We start from the raw sequence: 13782 nt of genomic DNA, 5'->3' as shown, positions 1-13782 counted from the left end.
ATAGGCAAAGAGGCAGGCAGAGAGAGAGAGGAGGAAGCAGGCTCCCTGCTGAGCAGAGAGCCCGATGCGAGACTCGATCCCAGGACCCTGAGATCATGACCTGAGCCGAAGGCAGCGGCTTAACCCACTGAGCCACCCAGGCGCCCCAAGTGTTTAAATTCTTGCTCTTAAGGGACTGACAGTTGGGATTGGGGCAGAAAAACAAGCTGCCCCAGCACATTATGGTAAGTCCAGCAGGAGTCATATACAAATATTGGTGTGAGGAATCTGTGGCGTGGGATGGTGGAGTGGTCAGGGAAATCTTCCTGGAAGAGGTGGCCCTGGAGCTGTGATCATACAGAAGGAAAGAAATCCCAGACAATGGAAATGTATGCAATATAGAGTTCTGAATCACACGATGCATCAAGGGAAATGCATATCATTTTGTACTCCTGTTGATTAGGGGTGGTGTGTGTGTTTGTGTGTGTGTGTGTGTTGCCAGTAAAACAGCCTTGGGAGGGAGGCATAGTGACCTGGCTTGTACACAAGGCAAGGAACTGGAGCTCCACCCTGACAGCTGTGGGAGCTGTTTCAAGCAAATCAGGTTAGATTATTACTTTCAAAAGGCTGCTGTGAGAATGTAGGGTGCAGACTGGAGCGTTTGGCGGGGATTAGGGAGAATGGGGGGGGGCACACTGCTGTAAGTAATACAGAAGAGGGTCTGCACCACAGCAGTGTAATAATCATGGAGAGGTAGGGACAGGTGGGGACTGCCCTGAAGGTGGTGCGTCAGTGGTGAGAGAAGAGGGTGATTCCTTCAGTCCTTGTATGTCCCTAACTGGGATAGACCTTACAGGAAGCAGGATCATGGCAAAAAATGTACCCCATTTTAGATGGGCTGGGTTTGATGGGTCTAGGAGCAGCCAAAGTAATACAGCTGGAGTCATGCAGGCAGTAAGCAGAAGACAGCAACTCAAGTGCTCCAACTTCAAGTCATTTGTGTGTGTGTATTGGGTAGACCTTCTAGGCAATGCTTTGATTTGTATATTTTTGGAGGAAATATTAGAGACTGTCCTCAGGTTCAAGCAGAGGGCAGTAGTCAACTAAAGAGAAACTACTCTGTTTTTGTCCATTCATAAACCTGTAGGCAACTCAACTGGAAAAACAAAGCATTTTGAATGTCAAAGTCTGCTTTTTCCCCCCTTCTTATTTAAACCCCCAAAGCAAACTTTCCCTTCATGACCTACTAGAAGATTCTTTATTTTTAATTTATTTTTTATTTTCAGCATAACAGTATTCATTATTTTGCACCACACCCAGTGCTCCATGCAATCCGTGCCCTCTATAATACCCACCCCGACCTCCCACCCGCCCCCCGCCCCTTCAAAATCCTCAGATTGTTTTTCAGAGTCCACAGTCTCTCATGGTTCACCTCCCCTTCCAATTTCCCCCAACTCCCTTCTCCTCTCCATCTCCCCTTGTCCTCCATGCTATTTGTTATGCTCCACAAATAAATGAAACCGTACTAGAAGATTCTTTTTTTTTTTCCCCCTACTAGAAGATTCTTAAGAGATCATGTTTTTATGTTTCTCCAGGGGCAGAGAGTGGAGGAGGAAACCCTAAGCTTGTATCTGTAGCTGCCATCGGTTAAAAGATGAGAGTGTTGTCCTGGAGAAGGGCTTTCCTGTCCCCATTAGGGTGATAAATGGTGTCATTATTGTCAGCGAGCCAGTTATGTTCCCATAGTTCGTAACTATAATCATACTCCCAGAAGGATGGGCAGTTACTCCAAATGGACGAAATGACCAAAACGTCTTCACCTTTTTAATTTGCTCAGAGGAGTAAGCTAATTATTAGTATTAATCCACCAACTGACTCTCTTGTCCCTTGCCTTCTTTGTTCCTATTTGATATCCTATTCTAGGATTTCCTGACAAGCATTGTGAAAGCCCCAGTCGCGGGAGATGCTTTGAAAAATAAGGATTCTTTGACCAAATATGTTGAAAATGCCATCTATGAAACCCCCATTCCTTGTGGAAGCCGAGAGTACCTTTAATGTTTTTTAGCTTCTAGTTAAGTCCTGCCATCGTGGCTCCTGTGCCACATTATGTAAAAGTTCTCTCAATGGTTCATGGAAGAATGCCCTTGTCACGGTTCTTGGACCATCTCATGGAGGTGGTCTGGGTAAGGAACAGGTGGTCGCTGCTCTTTCTCACGTCCACTGCTCCTGCCCTTTCCTGCGCTTTCACCATCACCTGGGTCCTCCACATCCGTTAGTACAGTAGTAGGTAATGCTCACACTGGGAGCTGGGCTTGGGGTGTCTGTGTTTGTAAAACTCGTAGTTGTCCTGACTGTCGAGAACACCCGTGCCTCGCCACACACCCCGCTGCGCTTTCTGGTGTTGTTTGGAAGCTTCCTGACTGCCTTGAGTCTCTGGTGCTGTAAAACAGAACCACCGCAATCCCGTTGACTGTTACGTGACTCCATTTTGTTTCATATTCTTGTGTAGTTAATTAAAGAAACCACAACCAGATCAAACCAAACCCATGTGTGACTGGCTGTCTCAACTTCTGTGTTAATAGTCCCTCCCCCCCCTTTTTCTCTCCATTAATTATGTTCCATATTTTCATTCACAAGGAAAGGGGGAGCTGGGACTGGAGTTTGAGATGTAGTCACAAAGGACGGGAGGCAGACTCCCATTTCTGCAGGGCTGAAGCGGAAGTTCCCTGCAGGGCAGAGAGGCTTCTATCTCATGACCCCGTGAGAAAGGCGGGATAGTCTGTGGATCCAAGCACAAGACACAGCCCAGGCAGGCCGTCGAGTGTCCTGCAGGCTCACTGACTTACCTGTCCAGTGAACATTGGAGTGCTCACTTGCTGACAGGTAGTGTTCTAAGCACTGATGACATAGCAGTAACTGAAATAGCAAAGGCAAATACCCTCATCTCGAGGAGCTGACTGTTACAGAACTGCCCTCCAGTATTTGTGGAGCGCTGGCACTGTTCTAGGTGTTGGGAATGCTGCTGTGAGCGGAGCAAAGTTGGGGCGTTCATGGCATGCACTGGCCAGTGGTTATGGAGAGGGACATTTCTGGGTGTCGGGAGTGGGTTTTCCCAATTTTATGCACAAGGAAGTGGCAGCACAGAGAGATCATGTAACTTGTCTGAGGTGAGGCAGCTTGCCCAGGTAGTCAGAAGGTCAGGCCCATGTACTCTGACCTCTCAGCCTGTAACCTATCCACCACCCTTAGGTACGAGAACACTCAGCTATATAGTCTTGGGGCTGCTGGTGGAGATGTCTCTCCAGCATTTGTGTGATGGAGAAGTGCAAAATTGGAATCATTGCCTTGAAATGAGCTTTCTTCCACATGACTGACCTGTCTCATAAAGTTCTTACAAGGAAGATTTATGACCCACATGTCCAGGCATGCCTTGATGACACACACCAGCTACAGGCAGACTCTGCTGGAACCTCAGCTCTGCCATGATCTGGCTTCTGGACATGGTGCAGGTTGTTCAGCTGTGTTTCCTTTTGTGCAAAATGATGACTTGGGCGTATCATTTAATAATTCTAGTGAGGCTTAAATGAGCAAATACAGCTAGAGCCTCCGGACTAGTATCTGCCTGTTGATGCTTAGCCATGGGGAAGCATCGTAGCAAAGCTAGCTAGTTACAAGTGCAAGTTGTAACACGTGCTGGGGTGGATTTGGTGGTAATCATGCATGTGTTGGGATACTGAGACGTAGCTCTTCCTGCCATAGTAACAAGGTGAGCAGATTTTTTTGTTTGAACCGTTCCTTAGATGAAGATGCAGCCCTTCTCTGTGTGCTCTGGGTGAGTGAAATGTGAAGAGGGAGTTGGGTGGGGGAGTCTCCTTCTTTGAGTGTCTCCTGTGAATTATGGGGAAAACAAGAGGGCTTTTCCAATGCAAGATTTCCTTTCCAAGAGCCTTCATTTTAAATACTGTAACTGAGTGCTTTTTTTTAGAAGTGATGAATATGGTTCCGATGTCTGTCAAGATGCAGGTCCTTTCCACCAGGACGGCTGCTGGGACCTGCAGTGTTGGGGATTTCAGGATGGCAATTAGGCTGATCTGTGGGGGTGGTTACTCAGTTGGATGTGGAGTTCTTATCTTAACCCCACAATGGAATATCCATCCAAGGACTTGATCAGCGTTGTTCACCTGAATGTCAAGTATTTTAACATTTTCGAGACAATACAAATCATACCCAGGGAATGTACTTACTTTCCAGCCCTGGTAAGTGATTTGGAATTGTTCATTTCATCTTACAGAACAGCTCAGCTTTTTCTGTGCTTCCTTTAAAGGCTGACTTTGCCAATCTACTTTCTCCTCCTACCCACAGAAGAGAGGGAGTTTCATCATCAAAGGGCCAAGGATAAAAATAGGATATCAAGTTGATATGATGCTCATTTTGTTTGTTCTTGCAATACTGGTGTTTTCTCACACATGAAGATAAATTCTTCTCCTTGCCTCCCCCCACTTATCAGGAGAATCTTAGCTTGAGCTGGAAGGAATCTCAGCTTCTTCAGAACTCATCCAGATATAACAAACTCTGTTCAGATGGATACTGGTTGTAGCTGGGTCACATCAGCAGGCTAGAGGCAAGGACTAGCATTAATGGAGCCTGATTGTATCAGGAGTCTAATACAATTGAAATAAGCTTAAGTTGAAAATATAGCTAAATAGTTTATTTCCTGAGTTTAAATAGAATCTAAGTGGGAGGTCAGAGGGACAGAAAAGTATCCACGAAATAAAACTGAATGTTGTTTGTGTCTTTCCAGTATGACTTGCCTCATTTATTTAAGCAGTTGAGTAAATCAGGGAAATTACCTCATGACCTCAGTGTGAGATGGCATGATTTAGAGCTTTTGCTTATGTGGTAGTTGCAACCAAATTTTTGGGCTGAGCATCTTTTTTTTCTGCCCCGTAAGTTCTTCACTGTTGGAGATTTTACGGGGAGTGGGCGAATGCACACTGGAGATGTGAACAAAACAAACCCCAAACAATATTATAAAAACATAATACGCATAGTTACCATATGACCCAGTAATGATACTCCTAGATAGAATGAAAACCTCCTTCTCCATAATAACCTGTATGCAAATGTTCATAGTAGTATTATTCTAAATGTCAAAAAACGGGAGCAACCTATATGTCTGTCGGGAGTGGATCTATAAAATGTGGTCCGTCCATACAGTGGACTGGCATTTGGCAATGAAAAGGAATGAACTACTGATGGATGATAACATGGACGAATCTTAAAAATATTACGTTCTGTGAGAGAATCCCGATACAAAAGACCGCTTGTGGTGCGATGCCATTTATAGGAAATATCCAGCACAGACAAATCCACTAAGACTGAAGACTTCATTAAGAATGAAGGTTGGTTGGGGTGCCTGGGTGACTCAGTGGGTTAAGTCTATGCCTTCTGCTCAGGTCATGATCCCAGGGTGCTGGGATCAAGCTTTGCATCGGGCTCTCTGCTCAGCAGGAAGCCTGCTTTCCCCCTCTCTCTGTCTGCCTCTCTGCCTACTTGTGATCTCTCTCACTGTCAAAGAAATAAATAAGATCCTTAAAAAAAAAAAAAGAATGAAGGTTGGTGGTTGCCTTTGGGGTGGGTTGGGGGCAGCTGGGGAGAAAGGGGTAGTAGGTGTTAACGGGTGCAGGGTTTCTTATTGGGGGTAATGTAGATGTTCTCACATTGTGGTAATGATTGCAAAATTCTGAATGTCAAAAATAATTGAATTGTACACTTTAAATGGGGCATTAGTACATTATACCTTAAAGCTGTTAAAAAATATGCATGTAGAGAAGAAGTATATTCTAAAACATTAACAGTGGTTTTATTTTTTTTTCCTTTCTTTTTTTTTTTTTTTTAAAGATTTTATTTATTTATTTGACAGAAATCACAAGTAGATGGAGAGGCAGGCAGAGAGAGAGAGGAAACAGGCTCCCCGCTGAGCAAAGAGCCCGATGTGGGACTCGATCCCAGGACCCTGAGATCATGACCTGAGCCGAAGGCAGCGGCTTAACCCACTGAGCCACCCAGGCGCCCCTTTTTTTTCTTTCTTAATTATTTTTTGTGGCTCATAAAAAGTGCCACAAGTAATTTAAATTTAAAAAGTAATTAAAACGAGGCACCTGTGTGGCTCAGTAGGTTAAGGCTCTGCCTTTGGCTCAGGTCATGATCTCAGGGTCCTGGGATCGAGTCCTGCATCGGGCTCTCTGCTTGGCAGCGAGCCTGCTTCCTCCTCTCTCTCTGCCTGCCTCTCTGCCTACTTGTGATCTCTCTCTGTCAAATAAATAAAAATCTTAAAAAAAAAAAAAAAGTTAAAACAAGATGTCAAATTCTTTTTGAAAGGATGTAGAGTGCAAGTATGAAAATTACATTTAAATAACCCATTGGGAGTTGCTTTAGGGCAGAAATTTCTTCTCTACCTTGATGTCCTCTCCCTGGCTGATCCTGTGGCTCAGCAGGGACCCAGCAACGCTTTTTCACTTTGAATGGGCTGTTGGGGCTTACAGACTAATGAGGCTTATGCTGATATTTCTACAGATAATCGCCTTATCCTTTCTCCCAGTCCATATTTATACTGGGGATTCCAAAAGATAGTTTTTTGTTTTGTTTTGTTTTATTTAATTAATTAATTTATTTATATTTATTTGACAGAGAGAGAGAGAAAGAGATCACAAGTAGGCAGAGAGGCAGGCAGAGAGATAGGAAGGGAAGCAGGCTCCCTGCTGAGCAGAGAGCCCCATGTGAGGCTCCATCCCAGGACCCTGAGATCATGACCTGAGCCGAAGACAGAGGCTTAACCCACTGAGTCACCCAGGTGCCCCCAAAAGATAGTTTTTACCGTATTCCCACTTTTAGGAAAAAATGGAGAAATCAGGATACTGAAACAAAAGGGCCCAGGGTTATAATAGTCTCTGAGTGAAAGAGTAGGAGAGTTTCTTAAAATTTGTCTCCTTTGCCATTTTAGTTCTCTGGGATTTGTGAATAGTAGATACATAGTAGGATAAAATCTTGAAGTCATAAACTGAAGTTGTTAGAAGGGAAACACCAGTGCCTAATTGGAAAGGAAAGGGTGGTTTGGAGCATTAGCTGGAGGGGTGGGAGGCAGCTAAGGGAAAAGCATTCATCTGTCTGCTCAGTCTGGCAGTTCAGAAGTTGTGATAAACAGTGCTGGTATTCAAAGTGTTTCAATTAGTATTTCAAAAAAGCGAACAACTTTCCCTTCCCTGTCCTGACCTAGAGCTTGCCTAATGATTCCCTACATCTCATCAGCTCTTTTGGGCCACCAGATTGAGGTGGAGGAGAGAAGCATTTATTCAGTGCCTTTACTATGCTAGGCACTCGCTTGGCACTGGGGATTCAAGGGTTGGGCCAAAATCAATTTGGACCTAGCCTTCCCAGAACTCAATCTGCTGAGAGAAAAGGATCCATTCACAGACTCTGCATTGCTCTCAGTCCCTTTGGGCCTTTGTGGAGGAAGCAGCGTGAGCTGAGAGCAGGACCCTCGTTTTTCAGTTCTACTTTTGATGATGCCCTGCCAATCTAACCCTCTTGGGAACTTGATTGTGCACAGTTGAACCTGAACCAGGAATGAAGCAGGAGTAGTTGTATGGCTGGCTCTGATCATGATTCTTTTTTTTTTTTTTTTTTTTTTTGCCTCCTTCCTACGAGGAGTCAGATGACATAGCAAAGGGTAGTTAAGGAGAATACCAACCATCCTGTATTTTCAGTGTGAGCTTTTGCTTTGCCCAAGTGTAGCCTCTGTGGTCCCATTTTTCAAAAAGGGGACAGTAAGACTTAACACAGAGTTGAGATCTATTAGGCTAATCTGTTTCTTAACAAAACCCTGGTAGTAATCTCAGAGCTACTTACCCCTATTGTTTGAAAACCCTGTTTGCTGGTGCAGTGTCACTAGTGAACATGAATATTAGAGATTATTTATTGTTCCATTATAGTTTGGCAATAAGAAAACAAGTCTATTAAGTTTGGTAAATCGGATTTAGAAGGGATAATCCTGGGTGGGCCATGCAGGCAAGATTAATAGGCCTTTAAAACAGAAGAGTTTGAAGTTACTGATATCATTATCTCTGCCCGGAGGTTGCTATAGCAATGAGTGATTTGATTGGTGTTGCAGTGGAGTGAGTGTAAAAGGATCCTAGTCATTTAGCAGAAACTCTCCGAGAGCAATTTGATTAAACTCCGGTCAAATGAGTGCCCAGTTCTTTAAAAGCTCTAGGATGTACTTGTTTGCTGTCCCAGATTAATTAAAGATACTTTATTACTCCGAATCTATACACTGTCATGAATATTTTTAATAATGTTTGCATAAAGGTTTAATAGCTTGGAAAGCTATTTTTAAAGTGATGAAGTACAAATTTTATAAACACTTGCCTTCTCTGATATAGTTTGTGGCAAAGTTGCCTTTAATTAGATTATACCTGAAATAAAACAAAAATGCAGTAGATGATACGGAAAACTGTAGGCTGACAGTGTGCAAACAGTGATATTTTGAGAGGGGCAGGAAACTGGGTTGTGGTGACACTGCTTCTGTTACTGCAAGCCGGGTTTTCTCAGCTGCTGTAGCCTTCTGCATTAGCACAATCGAGCAAAATGTGCTGTTCCTTTTCATCAATGCTCTAGGTACATAATTCTTTAGAAATGCAGAATCCTAAATTCAAGAGCATGTGGCCTGAAACAGCTTTTTTAAAGGGGTATTTTACAGTCGTGAAATAAAAATGTGTGCGACTCTCTTGCTGCTGAGGTTGAAGTTTCTGTGGAAACTTGGGCTCTCCTTACCTCCCTTTCTTCACCATCTTGGCGCTCTTTTCCCCACCTAGCCAACTTTTTAGGATTTGGGTATGTGTGTTCAAAACAAAATCCCTTGTATGTTCTACAGGGGCTCCCCATCAGTGTCTGCATCTGTGCGATGGGCAGAAAGCTTTATGTTAAGGTTTTGCATTTTGGCACCTGAGGAGCAGTCTTTGGAAGGGTGAAGCTGGTTCATTTTGGCATTCCCAGTGCGGGCCGCGTTGTTCTGCAAACGCTACTCTGCTGCCACCTGGAGGCCTTGTGTGGGATGTGCATTTATAGGTAGGTGGGGGCGCCAGAGAGCAGAAGCTGCCCAGGCTGGGTGTCCGCAGGTCCTTAATCCCTGCTGACATCAGTTGACAGGACCATGTGAAATTGAAGCTATTATTGTTTCATTTTGAACTAAGGGGCTAATAAGGATTATAGATTCAATAGCAGTAAACTGTGGAGAATAAATACCTCATTATTTGTTGGTAAATGCCCAGGTTCTGTTATGCACATTTTATTTTTTTTATTTTTATTTTTTTATAACATATAATGTATTATTAGCCCCAGGGATACAGGTCTGTGAATCGTCAGGCTTACACACTTCACAGCACTTACCATAGCACATACCCTCCCCAGTGTCATAACCCAACCACCATCTCCACACCCTCCTCCCCTGGCAACCCTCAATTTGTTTTGTGAGATTAAGAGTCACTTATGGTTTGTCTCCCTCCGGATCCCATCTGGTTTCATTTTTTCCTTCCCTACCTCCCAACCCCCCACGTTGCCTCTCAAATCCCTCATATCAGGGAGATGATATGATAATTGTCTTTCTCCTATTGACTTATTTCGCTCAGCATAATACCCTCTAGTTCCATCCATGTTGTGGCAAATGGCAAGATTTCATTTCTTTTGATGGCTGTGTTATGCACATTTAAAGAAAAAAAAACCATTCAGGACAGTGAGAAAGTTGACACGTCTGCTCTGTCCTTGCCTTACTATGACCTGTCAGGGAAGTACTTTACACTTTTTCTAAGTAAGAACTTGAGTGAACCTCCTAGCTTTGGTGCCTGGCAATAAGAGGAGCTTGAATAAATCTACCGGGAGGTCTGAACTTCAGTTAATTGACTGGCAAAGTGGAGTGGGGACCTATCTAGGTAAACTAGGGGATATTCCCCAGAACTGGCACTAGGCAGGGCAGCTGAGGGCTCCAGAGGAGGCCTTGGGCCCATGTAGTGTATATTCATACACTTGTTGGTAAGGTTTCTTAGCTATCTTCCCTTGCTAGGAGTGTCCAGTGCTTATTTTCCCCAACCCCAAACCTGCTTTTGGTGGTTAAATATCAACAACAGTGGCTCTTATTAATGGGCAACTCGGTGGGAAAAGAACCAGTCCAGACCTGGAGAAAAATACCCCTTAAATGAGCCTTCCGGTTTAGCCTGGAACATCCTGACAACTAATATTTCCAGGAAAGTCTTTATTCAGAAGAAGGGTACCCAGTGTGCTTGGGGCCTGTCAGTGCTCAGCCCAACAGTCTCTGCGGTGGGAGCCAAAGGGTTGTGCTGGTGTTGCGGACTTACAGGGATGTCCGAGGAAAGGCCAGACCTCATCTGGCCTTTTGAAACATGAAATCTGTGGTATTTGAGGAACTAGACATGTGGGATATCCTCAGGTAGGTACCAGTCATGTTCTTAAAATCTCTGCTATTTTGAAGAGCCTTTATTCTGTGAGCAGCCTTCCTTTTGAATCAGGGGCATTTGTTGATTTAATGATTTTTTTTTTCCCCTCAGGATTTCCTGCAAGAGGTCCTGGGCTTGTTTACCTCTCAGTCCACACAAATATTACCAGAGTGTGGTAGTTGGGCTGTGGAGAGTTGATTTTTAAGAAGCCTAATCTAGGCTAGCTCCTCAAAGACAGCTTCTGGGGCAATTCATGAATAATTGTTGTTTACTTTTTGGGTTTTCTTTCCTTTTTTTTTTTTTTTTTTTTTTTTTTTAATGAAAGCTCCTATCAGATCCTGATGAGGATCATTCCTTTTGCAGAGATTAAGAATTTGGCAACCAGCAGATCATCACCTGAAAAGGAGAATGTAAAGGTAAAGATTCTCTGCCCCTCTTTCTTTTTGGAACTTTCCCCCAGAGCTGCTGTAGAAGTGAAGATCTAGTGGTAAGAAAAAAAATCTACTTCCCCTCCCCCACAAAAAAAATAAAAAACAAACCTCCAGCAGGGTAGACCATGTCACGTTCAGAAAAACTTGAAATTTTTATTTATTTATTTATTTATTTGAAAAAATTTGTTAAAAATGTATTTTTTTTAAGTCACCATAAAATACATCATTAGTTTCAGAATAACTTGAATTTTCGGTCTCTGTTCTTTATGACCCAAGCTGGATGTCTTTCTGGGTTGCACTTGTATATATGCAAGATCGTTATACACATTTTCCAAAACAAGTTTTTCTTTAAAGATGCATAGCTCCAGATGTTTGCCAGCAGTGTGGCTGCAGGAGTATGCCCAGGAGACAGCCTCTGGGAAGAAGGACCTCGGGAGGGCTTCCTCGTGGGGCAGGTCCTTCCCTTTCGTAGCTCTTGAATAATACGAATTAAGCACAAGACTAGTTTTGTTGATGTGTGGCGAGACATGTGACATGTCTTCATTGATATTTTCTGAGGTGGCTTTTCATGAGTTGATAAAAATCAACAGAATTGGGGCCCATAAGTAAATTCTGTTAAAACCCTGCCTGACTTCATCTCTTCCAGCACATGGAAAACCTGGTGTTTCAACCAAATGAGCACGAAGACCGGGACCGTCTAGATTTGGGTATGTTCCAAAAGAGCACTTTCCCCTGTACTCCTCAGAGTATGCCAGTCCTGGGTATAAAGAGGACTGGAAGAAAAGAAATTTTAAAATAAAACCTTCCTTCCTGGGAGCTTTGTCTAGTTTTTGAAACCAACACAGATACATTTTTGTTGCAGCAGCAGGTAAAATACTCTGAGTTCAAGGGTTGAGGATTCACTTACAATCCTTTGAAAAACAAGTCGAGACAAAGCAATAAAGGCTTTGCCTGACCAGTTGACCTCTGAGCTGGACTCTGTCTTGGGACTAGTCTTGTGTTAGTTACCTCGTAACTTTTCTGAGGTAGGTACCAGTTTCATTTTCTGGTGAAGTGACCGAGGCCCCTGGCAGACAGCAGGTGGTGGACCTGAGACTCCTAACTCCCTTCCTCCTGAAACCCCAGGCTTACTGCTATCCCATTTTGATGCCCAATTGGGGGCGCCCTTGGAGCTGAGCAGATGACACTGAGGAAGTACCAGATGTTGTCACTGCGTGTGGGTTGGGGCACCAGGAGATCCCTTGGCAGGGTGACGGTGATTTTTCCCCAGGACTGGACGTTCTCATCTGCCCACACATTCTAGGTCACATCTCCTGAGGACATATCCCCAGAGCTCCTTGGCCACTTGCTAGTTCTCGGGGGCTAACCTGGACTGCATAGTTTCCCTTTGAGTTCAAGCCTGAGGAAGCAGTTGGAGGCTGGAGGCACATAAACTGGGCCATCAGCTGATGTCTCTTGTGGGCCCGTGGGTGGTCTGTGCAGACCTCTGGGGCTGAGTGGAAGTGAGTGGGGTGGTGGTGGTCGTGGTGGTGGAGGAGTGCTCAGGCTGATATAAAAGGGGGAAGAACAAGATAATCCCCAGGGTGAGTTTAATAGTGGGGGTGGTGCTGGGTCTGGGAAGTTCGTGGCACACAGGTCTCACTGGAGGCCAGTGGAGTGTCTTTGGCACATTTGGCAGGCACAGGCAGAGCAGTGACAACATGGCAGGGCGTGGATCATGAAGAATAAAGCAGGGTGAGGAGGAAGCACCACCATCAGCGTCCATTGACTGTATGGCTGGTAGCTTGGCTCCAAGCCAGTGGTGTTTGCCCAACCTCCTTAAAAAGAGGTACTAATACTGAAATTGAAATAGAAACTTAAACTCCACCAGGCGATTTGCACACTTTTACCATCTGCTATATAAGGTAAGGGGAATAATGTACTTCCAGAAGAGGGGAAGAGGAAGGAGCAATGAAAGCAAACACCTCCGTTTGAATGACTCTAGTAGGCCATTAAATCCAGGAGCAGAGCTGTTGCTCACGCATACAGGATGTCTCATCTACAGATTGCATCGTGCCCTGAGGAATGTTAGCTTTGAAGAATGTTTACCGAGACAAATTGCTGGCGGTGGGGGAGAAGTGTTGGCTGTTACAAGTATTACATAGGACAATTTTAATTTTCACTGTTAAAAACTCCATTCTCAAACTGGTACATTTACTGGGCAGGAAGGCCCGTGGTAAGGAGAGTGTAGTAGCCTGCCCGAAACCGTGTGTTTTGTTAGTAGCATCATTGTGTCTGAGGAGGACCATAATATATGATTTGAGACAAACTCCTGTGACTTTAATCCCCAGCGAGTTATGAAAAGGGCCACGAATGATTATTCCTTGAAAGGGAAAAAGAAAAAGAAAAAGAAAAAAGCTAACATTGGCTTTTTTCTTCATTTAATCTTTTTGGTTTGAAAAAAGTTACCTGACTTTATGCTAAGAAAATGGTAATCGATTTTAAAAGAACCTTCTGGGACAGAACAAGACAGGAGGCAATGAGCAGTAGTTGGATGATATGCTGGATTCTGGAAATGGAAACAGCTTTTCCACAAGGCCACTTCTAAACTGCTGTGATATTTTATGTGTGTGTACATTCCACTCAGTCTCCAAGGACATGCTGATAAATGTGGGGTTGAGGTTAATTTCTTTGCTGACTTGTATTATTCAGAATGGTATGATGTTGGTTTAGCATGCTCTCATAAACAACATCAGTGCTGTTCCAGTAGAACTTATTTTATATCTGTACTATTCAAAATGGTAGCTGGTAGCCACGTATGTCTACTGTGTGTGTGATGTGTGATTAGTGTGGCTGAGGAATTAACTTATAACTTTAGTTTATTA

The 13782-nt window shown here is 43.9% G+C and overlaps 1 protein-coding gene across 7 annotated transcripts in view; it reads left to right on the top strand.

The window, feature by feature from the left end:
- ARHGEF28 (Rho guanine nucleotide exchange factor 28) overlaps positions 1–13782 on the top strand; it is a 317255-nt gene that overhangs the window by 167102 nt on the left and 136371 nt on the right. For 6 of the 7 annotated variants that reach the window (XR_014310177.1, XM_082724969.1, XM_082724974.1 and 3 more), the window contains 2 exons: positions 10851–10903; positions 11565–11625. The exons of the other annotated variant lie outside the window; for it this stretch is intronic. Coding sequence is in view for 5 of the 6 variants with exons in the window: in XM_082724969.1 (XP_082581095.1) it covers positions 10851–10903; positions 11565–11625 (114 nt within the window). In the remaining variant the exon portion in view is untranslated. The remainder of the gene's footprint in view (positions 1–10850; positions 10904–11564; positions 11626–13782) is intronic. 7 annotated transcript variants of the gene reach the window in all.

Source organism: Mustela nivalis (assembly GCF_964662115.1).
Source record: "Mustela nivalis genome assembly, chromosome: 3".
Taxonomy (NCBI): Eukaryota; Metazoa; Chordata; class Mammalia; order Carnivora; family Mustelidae; genus Mustela; species Mustela nivalis.
The sequence above is the reverse complement of the archived record's forward strand: the minus strand, read 5'-3'. Positions and strand labels throughout refer to the sequence as shown.